The sequence below is a fragment of the Centroberyx gerrardi genome, chromosome 15 (genome assembly GCF_048128805.1).
Source record: "Centroberyx gerrardi isolate f3 chromosome 15, fCenGer3.hap1.cur.20231027, whole genome shotgun sequence".
Lineage (NCBI taxonomy): Eukaryota > Metazoa > Chordata > Actinopteri > Beryciformes > Berycidae > Centroberyx > Centroberyx gerrardi.
This window is the reverse complement of record NC_136011.1, coordinates 9,236,184-9,237,647: the sequence shown is the minus strand read 5'-3', so window position 1 is coordinate 9,237,647 and position 1,464 is coordinate 9,236,184. Positions and strand designations below refer to the sequence as shown.

Sequence of the window (1,464 nt, the reverse complement as noted above, 5' to 3'; positions counted from 1 at the left end):
GAATTCACTGGGGGAAATGTTTTAACAAAGTCACAAGTGATACTGTATTTTGCACCATGACAGCTTTGGATACGGCGCTGCCCTTTGCTCGGTCAGCGTCTGCAGTGTCCTGTGTGCCATTAAGCATCAATGGAGATCGCAATCTCCTGTGTACCATGAGTGTTCACATGCCCTGAAGGGGGTGGAACATTGTGCCCTGCCAGTGTCCTGAGGGTCATACGTGCCGATATTGACATTTCCGCGATGTGCCTCGGCATTGTGTCATGTGTGTTCGCACGTCGTCACCTCGGGAAGGGGCGTCTGGTCCTGCATGACCACTTGAGGCGGGGTCGGGGCGGGACGAGCGTGGGCCACCGAGTTCTTCTGCAGCTCCACCCCGAAGGCCGGGGGAGCGTTCTGCAACTGTCTCCTGTACTGCACGAAGCTGCAGGTCTTTAGTATGATGGCCAGGACGTTCTTCCCTATGAGGATCCCCGACACCCTGGCGTCCCTGTAGAGGATCATGTTCCCCCCGCGGATGAAGAGCGTGATGATGTTGATGGTGACCAGGCTGAGGATGGGGTACAGTAGCATCTTGTGGGGCACAATGTTGATGCCCTGCATGCTGATCTCGCTCAAGGACACGCAGGGCAGCACCAGCAGCAGGATGTAGCAGTAGAAGAACATCAGGCCCTCGGCCCACAGAGGCAGCCCCTTCTTCTGAGGTTCCCACAGGTTGGCCTGGATGTCCAGTATGTCCAGCAGGTCCACCACCACCCAGAAGAGACGGTTGCGGATCTCCTCTCTCTTCTTGAAGGCGCGTACGTATTCCATGTGGTCGATGGCCACCAGGACCACGAACAGTACGGGGATGCAGATGGACAGCAGCAGCGTCAGCGCCTTCCTGGCCAGAGTGTCCAGGCTCTTCCTGTCTGCCTTGTAGTTCTGGTACACAAAGTAGACCTTGATCTCCAGCACGAAGATGTAGAGGAACCAGAGGATCATGGCGTAGCCTCGCTTGGCCGTGCGTACTTCAGCGCCCACCCACACCGCCACGTAGCGCAGTATGATGAGGAAGCAGATGTCTCCCACCATCACCATGATGCAGATTCCAATCTTGCGTGGCCCGTGGTTCTGCTCCACCAGGTAGGCATCAATCAGTGCCATGCTGCTCATGATCAGGATGGTGGACAGGCACACGTGGGGCTTGTTGGTGGGAGGTGGGGGTACCATCCTTGCCTGGGGGAGAGGGGGAGGGGAGCGAGGCTCCGGGCTGTACTGTTGAAGAGGGAGTGCGGAGGGTCCTCAGTTTGCCCAGTGTGTGCAGATCAGATAGTGCTGCTAGACAGTGGTGTTCCCCTCCATTGCTTCTGCCTTGGCCAGTATCCAGGATGCACTAATAGGATTCACACAGATCACTTCAATCAATCTCCGCTTGTGCCCAAGCCACCTGCCGGGTAGACAGTACCCCTCATTTAGTAAATT

General features: G+C 56.6%; 1 protein-coding gene across 1 annotated transcript; it reads right to left on the bottom strand.

Moving 5' to 3' along the window:
- Positions 1–261: 261 nt before the first annotated feature.
- On the bottom strand, positions 262–1,212 carry LOC139929657 (transmembrane protein 121). Its single transcript, XM_071922615.2, has one exon. It carries the CDS (start codon positions 1,210–1,212, stop codon positions 262–264), a length of 951 nt encoding a protein of 316 aa, XP_071778716.1.
- Between the last annotated feature and the right edge of the window lie 252 nt (positions 1,213–1,464).